General features: G+C 37.4%; 1 protein-coding gene across 2 annotated transcripts in view; it reads left to right on the top strand.

Annotated features, from left to right (window-relative positions):
- Utx (Utx histone demethylase) overlaps nt 1-16,973 on the top strand; it is an 802,237-nt gene that overhangs the window by 529,920 nt on the left and 255,344 nt on the right. For both annotated transcript variants that reach the window (XM_090413874.1, XM_090413875.1), the window contains one exon: nt 16,719-16,891. In XM_090413874.1, coding sequence (XP_090270000.1) covers nt 16,719-16,891 — 173 coding nt within the window. The remainder of the gene's footprint in view (nt 1-16,718; nt 16,892-16,973) is intronic.

The following is a 16,973-nucleotide window of genomic DNA, read 5'->3' on the forward strand; positions in this document are numbered from 1 at the left end:
AGGTAAAGGATAATAGTGCTGTTGGAAAAGAAGTCATTAGCATTTCCCCAGATTTGACAATAGTGAGTTGAAAGGAGAGTAGAGATCGTGAATAGCAACATAAATGGTGTGAAGCAAAGGGGGTTCAGATTGTGAATCTGTGAAGTGAATTTGAAGGAAAGTTGGAATTGCAGAAAGTAGATGGATTGCATTTGAATAGGTTTGGTGTTGTGCATTTAGAAAGGCTATTGTTTGCAAAGAATATATAGAATCGAGAAGTTCTGAATTTGGTGATAACTTCACAGGATGTTAATGAGGTATCGACACTAATGTCAGTTGGTGACAGTGATTATGAGGCACTTGTTTGGGAAGCAGTGAAACAAGAAAAGGTTTCTGCCAAAATAGGATACATGTGAAATTATAAACCAGGTGATTATAGGAAGCTCTGTAGTCATCTAGCATCAGTATGTTGGATAGATGAGCTGTGTAGAAAAGATGTTGACTGTGCATGAAAATTCATAAGGCAGGATCTAACACAAAAAGTAGGAGTGAAATGGATGAACAGTGAAATCAAGCAAGCTGCGTTGGAAAAGATAGGCTATGGAGGAGGTACAAGACAGTTGGTGATGATTAGATCCATGAAGAGTATAAAGTGCTGCAGGTGAGGAAGGTGGCAAGTATGATAAAGGAAGAAAAGTGGCATTTGAGAGGATATTGGCTTGTCAGCCCAAGGTTAATTCATGGAAATTCTTCTGCTATATAGCAAGCAAGCAAGAGGAAGAATAATTATGGCAAGTTGACACTGGTGGGTAGCTTACTATTCATTTTTGTGCACATGGCACTATAACAAACTCCCTAATATTACAGATAATTGTGGCATTGTTTCATATTCTTGTTTTCATCCTTATTTTATCTAAGGATAAGCAAAGTAAAGTTGGCATTTGAAATATCTTGAAGATTCATCTAGTTGTTTGCTCTCCATACATAATACATACATACTTCACATAAAGTATCTCTTTGGAAATATGACTCCCACAGATGAATCTTTAATACTGGACCAAACCAGTCTAGTTAACGATGCTCACCATAATGCATTTCAGTATACATGCTGGACAAGGGAGTGGAATGTGCTCTATATAATAGGATTATTATTGTTATGATTACATGAATATCTCCTTGGAGTTCAAATATTCATCATGGAAGGCTCACATTAATTATTATTCACACAATGAATATATATTTCTCTTCAAATTTGTTTACCAGCAGAGCATTTACAACCACTTCTGGTAACTCATTCCACTCATTACCATTCTCCAAGGGGAGAAGAAGAAGGAAAAAAAACTTTACACAGCTTCCAGGGATTACCCATTGTTCTCCCCTATATATACCGTATTTCTCCGAAAATAAGACCGGGTCTTATATTAATTTTTGCTCCAAAAGACACATTAGGGCTTATTTTCAGGAGATGTCTTATTTTTTCATGTACAACAATCTACATTAATTCAAATACAGTCATGTCATCTTCTTCTGGAACATCGTCATAACTCTCCAAACCCCCGAATTTCAGCCTGAATTTCTTGTGACTCCATTTCCTATAGAACCATTGGCCCCAATCTTTCATGTCCAGCAATAGAGCTCTCCTTAAATGAGCACTTCTTGTCTCCATACCTGCTCATAGTGCATTGGCAACACAGCTGTCAGTGATTTTATCCCATGAATTCTCCACCCAAGTCACGACTTCTTGCAGGCTAGGTTTCACAAAGTTCATCATCATCAAATTCCTGCCATGTACCCTCAAGGGGTGTACAGGATATGACAGTACTACATGAAAACATTGCATCATTACTAACTTCCTATCTACAATTTTCCTCCAAATCAGTCTGTTACTTGTCAAGACTCCAACATTATCAGATCTTATATTTCTGTCGTCTAAGGCACTTTGTACCGTATCAATCCACCTATATGTTGGTCTTCCTCTGGGTCGTTTTCCTGCCAACCTTGCAGAGAACACTTGTTTTGCTAATCTTTCCTCTCCCATTCTATTTAAGTGACCATACCACCTGAGATTAGCTCTGCTAACGCATTCCTGGATGCTGACAATGTCAAGTTCTTTCCTAATATCCTCATTTTTAATATGATATTGTCATTGATGCCATCTGTTCACGCCTCTAATCTTTCTCAGGACTCTGATATCTGCGGTCTCTAGTCTTTGGTCAAGTGTTTTACTTCTGACCCAGCTCTCAGATCCATAAGTTAAAACTGGTTTGAACACTATCTTGTATACAGCTAATTTAGTGTTCCGACTAATTTCTTTCTTATTCCATATGAATTTATTCAATTGACTTCCCACCATACCAGCTTTGCTGATTCTGTTGTCTATTTCTATATTTAATTTACCATCTGCAGTAAAAATCGTGCCTAAGTAGCTGAAATGTTTTACTTGTTCCACATGTTCTCCATTCACAACACAGTTGACATTTTCAATGATTCTGCCTATTTTCATTGTCTTTGTCTTTTTATTGCTGACCTTCATACCATATCTGTTACAACAGCTGTTCAATTTAGTCAGAGAATCTTGCAGACTTGTAGCGGATTTATTTAGAAGTATAACATCATCTGCATAAAGCAAAGAGCTGACATTAACATCTCCAATTTTGATATCAGGTTTAATACCACATTCCTTCATAATGTGATCCATATAGATAATGAATAACAGAGGGGATAATGTACATCCTTGTCTCCCACCAGATTTAACATTAAACCATCTTCCTGTACTTCCTTCAATTCTAACTGCTGACTTACAACTCAAATAAAGACTAAGTATTGCTTGATATAATGCCCCATTGACACCATATAACTGCAGCGTATTGAATAGCTTCTCTCTTGGCACCTTGTCATATGCCTTTTCCAGATCGACAAAACTTAAATACAGATATTTGTTATATTCCCAGGCTTTCTCGACTATTTGTCGTAAAGTGAAGATATGATCCTGACAGCCTCTACTTGGCCTGAATTCAGCTTGTTCTTCACCAAGCTTTTCTTCCACAATTCTTCTCAACTGTTTCTCGAGTATACTTGCATAGATCTTGCCAGGAACACTCAGTAGGGAAATACCTCTATAATTCTCACATTCAGTTTTATTTCTCTTTTTATATATGGGTACTATGAGAGCTCTACTCCAATCATTGGGAATTCGTCCCTCTGTCCAGGCTTTCTGAACTATGCAGTGCAGCCACTGTAAGACTTGTATACACCATACTTCAGCATTTATGATCGAATATCATCTACTCCTGCTGCCTTTCCACATTTCAAGCCTTTGATGGCTTTTTCTGCTTCAAGTATGGATATGTATTCCTGTCTGCATGCCTGGTCAGTGTTTTTTTAGCACTGTGCTGTCATCACTGCGTGTTTCATTTAGCAGTTTTTCAAAGTAATTACTCCATACTTCAAGGATATCTTTTTCTCCCATTTTCATGTCACCTTTATCATCTCTAACTCCTTTTACAGCACTCTTTCCTCCATTCCTAAGCTTCAACAACCTCCAGAATATTTTGCCACCTTCTTGATATTTATTTTCTATATTCTTGCCAAAGTCCTCCCATGACCTTTGTTTAGCTAGTTTTACACACTGTTTAGCTTTCTTATATTTATCTCTGTATTCTGTAAGAGTAAAAGCTGACTTATTTGGCAGGAACTTTTGATATGCTTTCTTCTTTTCCTTCACTGCCTCTTTAACTTCCTGTGTCCACCAGGGAGTTCTGATTTTTTTATCCTTGCACACAACCTCACCACATGCCTCTCTGGCAGAATCAATCAATGTTTTCTTCAGAGTTTGCCACTGAATCTCCAAGGTTTGATTCCTGTTCTCAAACTCTTTCATTTTCTTTTCAATAATCTTTCTGTATTTTAGTCTACAGTTCACATCTGAGAGCTGCTCAACTTTTATTCGCTTTAAAACTTTCCTACGTGTTATTCTTTTCAATATGAAATTCAATTTTATCCTGCTCAAGACTAAATAGTGATCACTTCCAGTTTCTAATCCTCTGTACACTCTGGTGTCCTGCACCAGGGAGAAAACATCACTATCAACAATAACATAGTCAATGAGACTTTTCTTATTCCTAGCCTCTTCTCTCCATGTGAATTTGTGCACATTTTTATGTTGGAACATGGTGTTAGTAATAACCAGTCCATGTCCTGAGCAGAAATCCAACAGATATTTGTCATTATTATTAGCTTTGCTCTTTTCTCCAAATTTTCCCAAAATATTTTTGTATGTCTCACAATCATTTCCTACTCTGCTATTTAGATCCCCAACAAGGACCAACTTTTCCTTTTTCATTGTGTCAGTTGCTTTTTCTAAAGCCTCAAAAAATTCCTCCACTTCTACCTTAGTAGAACCTTCTGTGGCACCATAGGCACAAATAAGTCGCATTGTCCAGTTCCTCATTCTCATATTTGCCCACATTACTCTATTTGAGACTGACTGCCATTCAAGAAGATTAGCCTCATATTTTGTGTTGAATACTATGGCTACTCCTTCTTTTCCTTGATTGTCATTGCCTAAATCGACCCACTTCCTTATAACTGCTTGTGTGCACCAGGATTTTTCAGTTTCAAGAACATAAATGCCTGAAACACGTTTCGATCTTATCGTTTTTGCCTTTAGTGATAATTAGAGATTGGGCTTTCTTTCCATCCAGGCGAATTGCCAAAATACAGGTAATAACACATGCACTTTTGTAACCAGTGGAGGTAATGTAGATTGACGAGGCAGCCCTCTGAATAATTGTCATTTGAGATCCTTGGCCCATAAACTGCTGTTTCATCCATAGCAATCATGTTGGAGAGTTGGTATTTAGAAAAGTCGATACCATCAACAAAGTACTTGAATGCAAGTGCACGTTTAATAACTTTAGTATCTTCCAGCTTGAACAGTGTTGTCGATCTTCTTAGAGACAGTTCATATCCCTGAAGGAAACCATCTAGCCAGTGTTGTGATGCTTTGAATTCTTCTGGGGATATTTGTAACTGTGGTGCCATTGCAAGAGCAAATGCTTGAATATCAGCCCTGCACACAACCCAGTCCTTTGCTCTCCTGTCAGCAATCCATTCACAGATGATGTCTTCCAGCTCAGGAAATAATGGTTGCCAACCTGATCCACACTTGTGCTTCTTAGCATTTCCCTCGTCCCCCTGTTGACTGAGGTTATCGTACTCTGCTCGCCATTTTTGGACCATTCTGAGATCCAACTTCTTCTCTTTGCAGAAAGCCTTAAGATTCTTGCCCCAGGAGTCCTCCATGATTCCTTTCTTGCACTTGACAGAATAGGTCTTTCATTTTGCACTCATCTTGTCTCGGGGCCAAAATATTATTCCCTTTAACTCTACCATTAAATTAAGTGTTAATTGAAGATTTACGAAACAGGTGTGGCAACAAAAATGATGACAGTTAAGAATGATGGTCCACACAAAAGCGACGAAAAATTGCTGGAACCAAAATTCAGACCATGTTTCTTTATTTCACACGAGTGCATTAAGTACGTCCATTACAACACACAACGTATTGAATCATGAAGATTCATATTAGACATAACACAGCCAGGTCCGTTTGTTATCAAGTGCGCACGTTATTCGTGCATTGTGTCTGTACTCCGATTGGTCATTTGGCAATATGTCTCGAGTGCATCTGTTTACATAGGCGTTTACCTCTCGTCCAAAGGTGCCCTCTTGGGTATTTACAAATACTTAATTATAATTTATATTATCGTTTATTTTAAGTATTAATGTCAATAATATTATTTATTTATATTTAATTATATATTAATATTATTTTATAATTCAATATGTCTGTCGTGTGTTGCAACAGATGTACTAAATGCGTCCGTCTGGCTGACAATCTTAACTGGGGCTTATTTTCGGGGAAATTATCCCTACCTCTAGTAATATTGAAAATTTTCTTTTTACATCTACTCTGTAAAAACCTTTCAGTAACTTATATGCTTCTGTCCTATATTTTCTTTTCTGCCTATCAGCTAAACTTTGTAACCCACAGACCTTCAGTGTATCCTTATTGAGAGACTGCAGACCAGTCACTATTTTGCTTACTCCTCCGAATCCTCTTCACATCTTGCCAGCCTGGTTGGCCAAGTCGTTAGCATATCTGCTCCCCTGCCAAAAGGCTGCAGGTTCGAATCTCACCATGGGCATGTATGTTATGATTGTCTGTTAAAATACTAGTGGTGGTCGGCAGTAGATGGCATTAGTATAGATGATGAAGGTAGTTGTGGTTGGTGGAGACGGAGAGTTGTTGTAGAGTAGGTGCCTTCCCTCGATGAGTTTTTGGACTCCCTGGAGGTGTTACATAATAATATCACAGGAAACACAGGCACCCAGATTTGTCTACAGCAGTCCAGGTGTGTTCATAACAAAGTCTTATAAAGAGGATAACAGTATCCTTATCTCTGATTGTCAGTTTGTTTCTTAACACCTAACATTCACACTATTTTCCCACTTTTGCAGTATGTCCTCCAAACTCTGACTTGACTCTCTGTTCACCATTATCCCTAAATCCCTAGTGTCATCAATTTCTTGCAGTCCATTCCCATCAACATAATCCACAGCCAGTAGTGTACACACACACACACACACACACACACAAAATAAAAAAGGATAAAAAAAGTTCTGTGAGAAGGCAGAAGTTACAACACATGGTGATTTTTGTTGCCAAAATACAACTTATTTTTCGAAGTATTTAGCAATAATTAGCTCATTCTTTTTGCATTATTATACTTTCAAGTGTTTGTTTGATTAACTTTAAAGGTGGTGTGCTTAATTTTGTAATTTTCAAAGATTTAATATTTTATTCTTGTATACTGTATTGTGTCCGCGCAGTTAGCCTAGTGGCTTTGCGCTTCGCAACCATATGCCTGGGGAAGGAGTGTCCTAGGTTCGATTCCCGTTGGAGACATGAGGAGCTGAAGGATCTTCCTCAGCCATAGCCAAGTTAGCCGGTCTTGGGCGCGGGCAGTAGGGTTTTTCCCGCCAGTTTATCTGGTGTTTTTCATCTCGCAAGCAGGTAAACCCGCCCCATGAACACACAGGGATACAGCCAAGAATACTTTGAGGCATAGGAGTGACCATTCTATCCTCATATTTCGGTTACGAAATCCAAGCATGCTTGGAAGGTTGTGGGCCTTAAAGGCCTGTTAAAGCCATTGGGATGGATAGATAGATAGATACTGTATTATGCATTATGGCACTGATGCTCAAAACAATAGCAGAAGATTTTAACATACATGATTATGTTTGCTGCTTCTTGTGTAAAATGTATATCCTTCACAGAATGAGAGGTTTATGGAAGAAGGAAGAAACTGAAGAATGCGTTTGCTGTAAGTGTTTCATGAGTAACTGCGAAAAGTGTAAAGAAAGTAAGAAGAATGATAGCAGTGAGTTGGAAGATGAGAAGCATGATAATGTAATTGGCGTAGTTAGTGTTACAAGCACTATGAACAACTATATGAATGTTGTGATGGAAAATGAACACAATGACCAGATGGTAATGGAAAAGAAAGTGCACTTACATGGAGTTCTACACAGAACAAAACATGAGATTGAGTGGTTGGGGAAACCTGGCAGATGGTATGACACAGAAGCAAATGAAAGGGGAGAAAAAGCAGAGTATGAAAGAGCAAAAGAATGAAAATAAGGATTGGATTTTGTATGGTAATTCATTAATAAGAGGAGTGCTTGAGGAGCACTTGGCAAAATCGTGTTTTCCTAGGATTTCAGTGATGCTGTAAGGATGCACAGAGTGAATGTGAAAGAAATGTTTATTTTGGCTGGTACAAATGATTTAGCAGGTGACGTGATGTGTGAAAAGACATGAAAGATTTGCTAGTTCATATGAAAAGAAGAGTGAGAAAGTAAAAGTTGGGAGTCTGTTGTCACAGTATGATAGAGACAAGCTGAGATGGAGAGCTATGATTGCAATTGAGTCAGTGTGCAGATTGTGCAGGATATGGGAGTGAGTTTGATGGAAGTTACGATTTATATAAGGTGGAGGGCTTGCATATGAATGGATTTAGTGTCAGAAGTCTTGAAAGAGTGTTGTTCAGTTAGAGTTTGGAAGTGCAGAGTCAGGGAAACTATAATGTTTAAAGGGGATGGGATGGGATGTAGGTGAGCATGGGTCCAAGGAACCTAGAGGTTAGTAAATGGGAGAGTGATCACATGATGCTAAATGTAGCTTCCCAAGTTCCAAACTTTAGTGGCCTAAGCAGCACAAGTTGCAAGGGAGGTTGTGGGGATGAAGGGGTTATTGCAGTTTATCTGTACTAATGCCAGAAGTATTGAAAATAAAGATGGGGAGGTTTTGGCATTGGTTAGCTCAACTTGACCAAAAGTGATAGGCATTAGTGACTTGGTTGACCGAGGATGACATGGTGATAGGAATAGAATGCAGGGGATATGGTGTCATCAGAGAGAACAGGAGGAACAATATGGCGGGGGGGGGGGGGGTTGCTCATAATAGCAGAGGAATAGAAGTGCACGAGGGAAACAGGGATTCAGAAGGCAGTTCATTTGAGATCTTCCAGTGTGAGATAGAGGACAACAGGGTAAAATATATAATTGGTTGCTGCTATAATCCAGGTGAGGATATAATGAAAAATGTTGATGATATGCATCGACAAATTAACACTGATAGTAAAGGTGACATCTATGGTGAGTAAAGCCAAAGCTAATTATGAGATAAAGCTTGCTGATGAAGTTAAAAAAATATCCTAGTGTTATTTTGCTATATGGCAAGTAAAAGGAGGAACAGCTATGGAAGGATAACTTTAAAAAGTGCTGATGATAGGGTGGTAGTAGATCTGATCTTCCTTTTCAGTCATTTCAAACTGTAGGTGACTTTGTAGGCATTGCTCACAAAGTGTTCCTGGTGAGATTTTTACAGGGTAGTTTACCATTGCTTTCCTCAATCCCCCCAAATTTTATTCGGGCTCGGAACCGGCATGTGACCGGGACATATTCATGACTGTAATCCATGTGTGTGTTCACAGGGCCGGTTTGCCTGTTCTGGAGGAAGAAAAAACCCCTACCTCCGTATGAGACCGACTAACTCACCTTTCGTTGAAAGAGACCAGATAAAGGTTCCTCACGTCACTGACGGAAATCAAACCCAGGTCTTTCCAACCAAACCAAATAATTAAATTATTGAGTGAGCATTTTGCAGTGATATACCATCTAGGTGGTGATGTTGCAATGTCAGATATGACATTGACTAATAGGAGAATAGAGGTTGACGAAATGGAGATGCTTAAAATATTGCAGAGCTTCAATGCAAACACAGCCATGGGATTAGATGGCATATCAGCACGTGTATTATGAGAATTGCAAGAAAATTATCAATTCCTCTGACAAGCTTTTAATTTAAGCCTCAGTACTGGGAAGGTACCAATGGAGGGGCAAAATAGTCAAGCTGCATAAAGTATACGTCGAAACAGAAGGAGCAAATTATAGGCACCAATCACCATCTCAGGAATGATAGTTAGATATTGGAGAAATTGATGAAAGGCACAATTCAGGACTGTGGGTTGGAATGTGATACTCTGTAAAGGACAACATAGTTTTGTGAAGGATGGGCCTTGCCTTAGTAATTCACTTACATTTTATAATAAAGTGACAATGGAGTTGGATAAGGGAAATGGCTACTCAGTGATATTGCTATACTTTGCAAAGGAATTTGATAAGATTCCACTATTGCATAAATTGGAGCAAATAGGGATGGATATGAATCTGGTGATTTAGATTAGAGGGTCGCTAATGGACAAATATAAAAGGGTGGTTTATAGAGGAGTTGAGTCCAGGAGAAAGTGAGTGACCAGTGGTGTACCATAGGACTTAGTAATTGGTCCTCTGTTGTTTAATTTGTATATCATTGATAAAAATAATTTAACAGGAAATATTCAGTTGCTTTCTAATGATGCTGAACTTTGAAGAGTAGTGATACATGAAGTGATATAGAGATCCTGCAGGAAGACTTAAACAGATTAGGAGTATGGACTAAGGTAAATGGCTGCCAGTGTAAGGTGGTGCACCTTAGGAACAGATCACAAACTGTATACTATATTGATGGAACTGAACTTCAGGAAATTATCAGGCTCAGGCCAGGGACTTGGAGGCGATTGTGGATAGGGAATTGAAGTTTAGAGAGCATTTTTTTAGCCAAACAAGTGTTCTCTGCCAGGTTGGCAGCAAAACGACTCAGAGGAAGACCAAGATATAGGTGGATTGATACGGTACAAAGTGCCTTAGACGATAGAAATATAAGATCTAATAATGTTGGAGTCTTGACAAGTAACAGGCTGATTTGGAGGAAAATTGTAGATAGGAAGTTAGTAATGATGTAATTTTTTTCATGTAGTACTATCATATCCTGTACACCCCTTGAGGATACATGGCAGGAATTTGATGATGATGATGACTTTTTTTTTTTTTTTTTCCAGCACATGGCAAGAAGGGAGAGAACAATGAGTCGCCAGTCCAAATTGTGTAAGAGTGTAGTTAGCAAGAGTGATAGGACTAAATTTTTAGCTTGAATGAATTGACAAGTGGTTGTAAGGGTTATAAGTGCTTCATCAGTCAATGAGTTTAAGGAGAGGTATGATGATAGATACTGTGTAAATAATGGATCACTTGTGATGAGTCTTCTGATTCCATGGAGACATCTGTATAATACTTTACACTTTGGCACACAGAATTTGCAGCTTCTATCCTTTGGCCTAAACTTTCACTCTACTTAGGTCATCATGCAGGAACTCTACATCACCTTTATAACTTTAATACTGTTGTTCCTCTGGTTTAGCTTCAGCACAAATCCCTCAGATCATGCCCAATATTAATGTAGAAATTGAACAGCAGCAACCCAAGTACAGAGCCTTTGTCAAACCACTGATCACCTGCCTTCTCTTTGATTCAATTTGCCATATACCACTCTCTGCTGTTTGTCCATCAGCCACCTCTTATTCTTATCACCAGCTTCATGTCCATTCACATCATTTGCTCAAACTTACATTATAGGATACTATATTCAACATTATCATGCCATAGCCATTTCCTCTCACCTAATTCAGCTGACACTTTATTAGAATACACCAGGTGAGTGTATTCTAATAAAGCCCCTGCTTTCACAAAGCTATGTTGTCATCCATAGAGTATCATATTGCTGTTCACTCATTTCTGAATTTGGTTCATTGTTGGGTTGTGAACATTTCCATAAAATATTTAATGAAATATTTTCCATAAAATATTTTTCATAAAATATTTAATTATTATTTTTCAGCATGTAGCTAATTCTCTTTCTGTGCAGCCTTTTTTTACATGATATCGAAATAACACATTTTAGAAAATGAAAGCAATTCTATTTTTACATGGCATATTTTGATTTCATTTCATTTGATTTCATCAGTTCATTCTACATCATCTGCTAGGTTTTTTTTTTTTTTTTTCTTGCCACCCCTGCATGAAATATCACTTCTGCTAGTCTCATTTCTTCCATTCTGTTTTAAGTGATTTTACAACCTCAGGTTTGATCACTTCCTTAAATTAAAATTTGTTTGAACACTGCTTTATATACTGTAAGTTTAGTGTTTTCACAAATTTCTCTCTCAATCCGTTAAGCTCTATTCAGTTGTCCCCCACCACCACCATATCAGCTTTACTAATTCTTATTGTTTATTTTCATAATATGAATTTTGAACAGTTAAAAGTCTCCAACCTAGATAATTTCATTGTTTGGATATCACTATATGGGTAATAAGATTATACAATCAGAGTTCAGCATGGTCATCTGAATTAAGGAAGTATTAAATAAATGCAGCAAAAGTAGGTAAGAAAATTTGCACCAGATAGATCATATAGAAGAGTTCAAAGGTTTAATAACCTTTTGTGTGTGTGTGTGTGTATATATATGCCAAATCCGAGAAAAGTATTTTCCTCTCTTCTTATAAAAGATATCATGCATAATTTAATTAAGATAGCTAAGGTGAGCTGTAAGATGCAGTTAAAGTTAAGAAACAACTATGTTTGCTGATGCCTGTAAGTGATTGGGATGGTGATGCATGTCGTTAAATGTTTGCATAGGTGCTTTTGTTTTTTATTTTTATTTTGTGATTTTTTTTTTTTTTTTTTTTTTTTTTTTTTTTTTTTTTTAAATCTTCATTGTCATTATTATTTGTGTTATCTTTCATGGTTGATATATTGTTCAAAACTTGTGATGCAGCAAGGATAGAGAACTTGTGGATATAACTCCCACATGGAGTTCCTGGCCGAGACTCCTTCAAGCATAGCCTCAAGCATTCCCTTCATTGTGCTATATTCAGACTCCCTCCTGGCAAAGTAAGGAGCAGTAAAATTATTCCCAGTTGATTGAGAAGCCTCCTAATGCATTATCATCAAGTTGAGTTCCATAATACAATCTAGCAGCTGGCTTGCAGAAACCGATTTACTGCTACCCTTGAATAGAAGAGGAGCTGTCTTCCTGGTTAATTAATTACAGTATACTCAAGAAAGGCATCGCCTGCACTGCATATCTAAAGAAATGAGGAAGGAAATGCCATCCAGACTACAGGACTAGTTGCTGTTTCCCATAAGAAGAGGATTTTACCCACATAGCTTTCCTTCTGCCTAGTCTCTGATGAAAACTGTCAGACCTGTGAGACTTAAGTAGAGCAAGATCAACACAGCTCTTTCAGAATACTGTATTGTCATTAGCTCCAGGGTCATTCTTGAACTCCAAGTCAAAGTGACTTGGAGTTCTTGTTGTCTTGATATTATGCTATAAAATATTAAGAGCTATTTAGTGTATTTTTTTTAAAAGTTTTTGTTGCTAAATGAGATGTTCTGTGTTCTTTTCTTTTTATACTTAAATTCTATTTAGTTTCATTGAATCTGGGTTATTTGTTCTGAAACAAGTTTGTTTGCATATGTTTTGAATATTGATTACAATATTATTATTATTACTTGGGCATCTCCACAGAGTCTAGAGACTCATTGCAGGAGGGCCATGCCAGCCATCATTGATACAATGCCTGTCAAACCTACTTCATTTGCTGACAAAGCTCACATTTGTCTCAGGAAACTCATTTCACTCAGCTGATCTTTTATTCTCTCCCTTTTCACATCCTGCATTTTGAAAAATTTCTTCTGCATTTATCCTTATAAACCCCTTTAGTAACTCATATATTCTTATCATATTCCCTCTTTATCGTCTATCAATCAAACTTTGTAATCCACAAGCTTTCACTCCATTCTCATATGGAGCACTCCATAAACCATTTTCCATCTTGCTCATTTGCCTTTGGATCTTCTCCACTACCATCTTCTCATCCCCAAGGAACCCAGCTGACCAGATCTGTGGACAGTAGTCAAGATATGGTTGTATTAGAGGCTTATAAAGAGAGATAATTTCCTGATCCCTACTTCCCAAGGTGTTCTTCGATGCCCTCATGAACCTTTGAGCTATTTTGTCCACTTTTGCAATACACTCTCTGAACTTCAACTCTCTTCTATACCATTGCCCTCAAATCTCTAGCCTCGTCAGTTTTCTTCGGTCAAGTTCTGGGATTCTAATACACAGCTTGTGTTCCTTTCATCCCAAAGTGAATAACATTACATTTTGCCAAATTGAACTGGCAACTATTATCCTTATCGTAAACTGCAAAGCAAGATTATGAGAAACTCATTAAACATATTGATAATATACTGTGGCATGATCAGTTGAAGGGAAGGAAATCATTAGTCTCTGAGACTTAATTGCTGATGGCAATGCTAGACTATATTAGGCAGATAAAGAGGGTAGGGAAAAATACATGAATTTTGAAATTATTATTATTATTCAGGACCTCAGTGGAGTCATTAGCCTCATCGCAGGAAGCCCATCTTAAACACCACAAAGTCTATCATACTATTCCTTAAACTCGTTCACTGTTTGTGCTCTCACTACCTTATCAGGCAATGCATTTCAAGGTCCAACCATCTTCCATGCAAAAATGCCACTCCTCACCGTCTTACTCACCACTTCAATTCATAACTTCCAGAGATTGTCCCTTGTCCTTACTTCTTCCTTTTGATCTATCATATGAAAGAACTCCCTGGTGTCAACCCTGTAACTATCTCTCAACAGTTCTTAAATTCTCAGTCATATCACCTCTCCTTCTATTAACCAATAGCCTATGCTATTAGTTGATAAAACACCAGTATGCAAGATAATGGATTCTCTTGCATACTTGTGTTTTCTGGACAAGTGAGTGTGTCAGGACAGGGACACTTTAATTGGAACATACCAGTGATGGCCTCATATATGGATAGTGGCTTGAGAAATGAAAAGGTATACACTATATTGCAGAGCCAGGTTGAGAATGAGGGGAGTAATACCGTATTTACTCAAATATAACTTGCACTTTTCCCAAAAAAATTAAAGTTAAAAAATCGTGGTGTGAGATATATGCAGGGATTTTCGGAAACTAGTTTTTCAGGAAAAAACTAATCGATTGTTTATAATCCTCAGTATTTATATAATTTATAATTGCTCACATTATTTATAAAATGAACGCATCTAAATTTTAATTATTGACATTATGTGATCAGCTGCTCACCTTCATTATGCGATATATTTGAATCATTAGCGACAATGCTTCAGTAATTAAATTAAAACAAACAGCTTCATTACTGCTTCTCCTTTTATCATTTTGGAATCATACAATCTCTGAGTTTAAAACCAGCACTGTAACTTGAACGTTTCTCCATATTTCAAGCAAAAATGACCAGTAATTTACAGGATTTGAGATACATTATGAACAATCCTTCATGAATTACTAATGAGAAGCAAAAGCAGAGTGCAAAATGGGCAGTAATGGTAGGCCAGTAGAGATAGCACAGATATGAAGATGTGCATATGATTGGTGCGGTATAAACAAAAAATCACATCAGAGAATTGTATATGGGGTGCAATATCAGGGAGTAGGAAGGTTACAAGTGGAGTTTTTCGGGGTTCAGTACTCTAACCATTACTGTTTAGTCTTTATGTCAATGATATTGTCACAAGACTACAAGGAAATATTCAGTTATTTGCAGATGATGTGAAGCTTGGGAAGGCTATTAGTAGTAATGCTGATGGTTTGGCTCTTCAAGAGGATTTGAATAAGCTGGAAAAGTGGGAAAATGAATGGGGATGTCAGTTCAATGTAACCAAACGTATGGTTTTGAAATTTGAGAACAGATGGGATGCTTCATATTCACTTGATAGGGGTTATACTAGAAGAAGTAGAGGAAGTAAGGGATCTTGGGGTTGATTATTGATAGAAATTTGAAGTTCAGAGGACAATTGCAAAGGTTGTGAAGACATTTCAGAGAATTGCTGAATATCAAGGAGAACACTGACCAGTAGAGATAAAAGGGTGGTGGTCCTATTGTATAAAACTTTGATCAGAGCACATCTGGATTTCTATGCTGAAGTCTGGTCACCAGGATTTAAAGTAGATGAAATAATGCTGGAGAGGGTGCCGAAAGGGATAACAAAAATTGATATCAAGATTATATAATCTCAATTATAAGGAGAGACTGAAGGCATGCAGACTCCGAGTTTGGTGGATAGAAGATAAAGTGGGAGATATGATCGAGACATTTAAGCAATTGAAGGGTTGTTATTGTATTATTATATTAGATTATTTTGGATTATTATCTGATAAATAATCCATTTGAGTGACACCAAGGTGGTGAGTCATTTGTGGAATGTACCCTATGAGGAGAGATTTAGGGTATGTGGGTTGCAGAAATTTGTTGATAGGTGAAAAAGAGGTGATGTAATAGAAACATTTAAGTTAATTAAAGGGTTCTATAGGATTGATATAGATGAAATGTTTCAGTACTTAGCTACAGGGGACAGAACAAGTGGTCATCCCTGGAAGTTGAGTAAGAGTGTTGTAGTAGGAGTGTGAGAACTAGATTTTTCACTTGGAGAGTTGTGAAATTGGAATGGATTGCCAGAGTCGGTTGTGAGTGCTTTGTCTGGTAATGGGTTTGAGAAGAGGAATGATAGATTGTGCAGATGGTTTAGGTTTCCTGCAATGAGTCTTCAGATTACATTGAGGTGCTGGTACAATAATAATAATTAACTAAGGAGATTTTGCATATGGTAGAACAATGACAAGGGACCATCCCTGGAAGTTACAAAAGGAATTAGTGAGTAAAAGGGTAAGTCTTTTTCATGGAGAGTGATGGAAGCATGGAATGCATTGCCAGAAAGGATGGTAAAAGTGCAGAAAGTGAATGAGTTTTAAGGAGTAGTACAATGGACTTTGTATTGACCTCCTGCAATGAGTCTTATGACTCCATGGAGGTCATGAAAATAATAGAATTACAATTCTAATATTGTAATCAATTAGAATATTGATTACAAGTCTGGTAAATAAACTATGGCAATGAACCTCATCTTACTACCAAACAATATTTATAACCATTCAACCCCACAAGCTGTTTGGCATAGAGTTGAGAGCATCAAATTATCTCTTTGATCTCTAGAGTAGGAATTTTGGATTACCTAACCTTTATCCTCCTTACAATGCTAATGTAATGTACAATAGGCTTATGACTAATGGTTAGATTATCATTATTAAACAACACTGATAAGCAAACAATTATCAAAGCTGTTTTTGTGAAATTGTATTTTTAATTTTCAGAGTATTGTATCAGCAACAAAGTCAGCCAATGGATGCATTGCAGGCATACATATGTGCTGTGCAGTTGGATAAAACTCATACCCCTGCATGGACAAATTTAGGGATTTTATATGAGAATTGCAACCAGCCTCATGATGCACTCAAGTGCTATCTCAATGCCACACGTGGAAAAGGTATGGAAGTTTGTAAATACAAGAAACAAGCATTAGTAATTTTTATTTTCTGGTTTTCTTTTGAGTTTTAGATTTAGTTGAT

Source organism: Typopeltis vanoorti, chromosome 24 (genome assembly GCF_054136105.1).
Source record: "Typopeltis vanoorti isolate ZY-2024b chromosome 24, IOZ_Tvanoo_1.0, whole genome shotgun sequence".
NCBI lineage: Eukaryota > Metazoa > Arthropoda > Arachnida > Uropygi > Thelyphonidae > Typopeltis > Typopeltis vanoorti.